The following is a 719-nucleotide window of genomic DNA, read 5'->3' as shown; positions in this document are numbered from 1 at the left end:
AAGACTTCATTCAAGATGAACCTGAGGACGGGGCTCTTGCCTTCCCAGAGGTAAAAACTACAGCTTTTCTTCTAGTTAAAAAAAACAACTGGTGTTAATTCTGGTGCTCATGTCCTTCTCTAAGTTCATGAAGTATATTTCAAAAAGCACTTCAGTATGAGGAGCAAAACTTCTGTGCCAAGTGGTTTAACGTAGGGATTTTATACACTGGAAATATCTTACATTCGAGAACCACACAGCCACGTCTCCAAGGAAGAAATGAAGACTGATATCTCAAATATCTTCTGAGAAAAATCTTAGGACAAGCCCTTGTGCCACAAGAATTGTCTCTAAAGACCCCAGGACCAGGGGTGAACTACCTAATGCACTTYTGTTTTTCTTGGATCTTATATTTGCAACACACTAGCGTAGTTAACTTCCTGACCCATAATTCATGATCTCCATAGAGGATGGGATGTCTAAGTTTCTCCATCTGCCTGGTGCTTTTAACACGGAGAGGTTTTTTTTCCTGTGCTAGAGGAATGCCAGAGAGGTGTCACAATAGCTGTATTTAGAGTAATGCAATGAAACTACTCAGAGCTTACAAGCTAATGAAATCATTCAATACAGTAAATAGGGAGTCRTTGTGAATAGCACATTTAAATTGTTGATGAATTTCTCTGATTAGGCAAAAGCAGGAGGATCCTCAGTATGGCAAGTAGTGTTTCATCAACCAGAAG

The 719-nt window shown here is 39.6% G+C and overlaps 1 protein-coding gene across 1 annotated transcript in view; it reads left to right on the top strand.

Moving 5' to 3' along the window:
• Nucleotides 1-5: 5 nt before the first annotated feature.
• Nucleotides 6-719, top strand: part of LOC146591294 (uncharacterized) — a gene marked incomplete at its 5' end in the record, with an annotated part of 7,486 nt that continues 6,772 nt past the window's right edge. Inside the window, 2 exons of the mRNA XM_085313135.1 lie at nucleotides 6-50; nucleotides 668-718. Coding sequence (XP_085169261.1) covers nucleotides 6-50; nucleotides 668-718 — 96 coding nt within the window. The remainder of the gene's footprint in view (nucleotides 51-667; nucleotide 719) is intronic.

Source organism: Rhea americana, unplaced genomic scaffold, assembly GCF_003343005.1.
Source record: "Rhea americana isolate MKP2758 unplaced genomic scaffold, rheAme1 scaffold_379, whole genome shotgun sequence".
In the NCBI taxonomy this organism is placed as follows: domain Eukaryota; kingdom Metazoa; phylum Chordata; class Aves; order Rheiformes; family Rheidae; genus Rhea; species Rhea americana.
The sequence above is the reverse complement of the archived record's forward strand: the minus strand, read 5'-3'. Positions and strand labels throughout refer to the sequence as shown.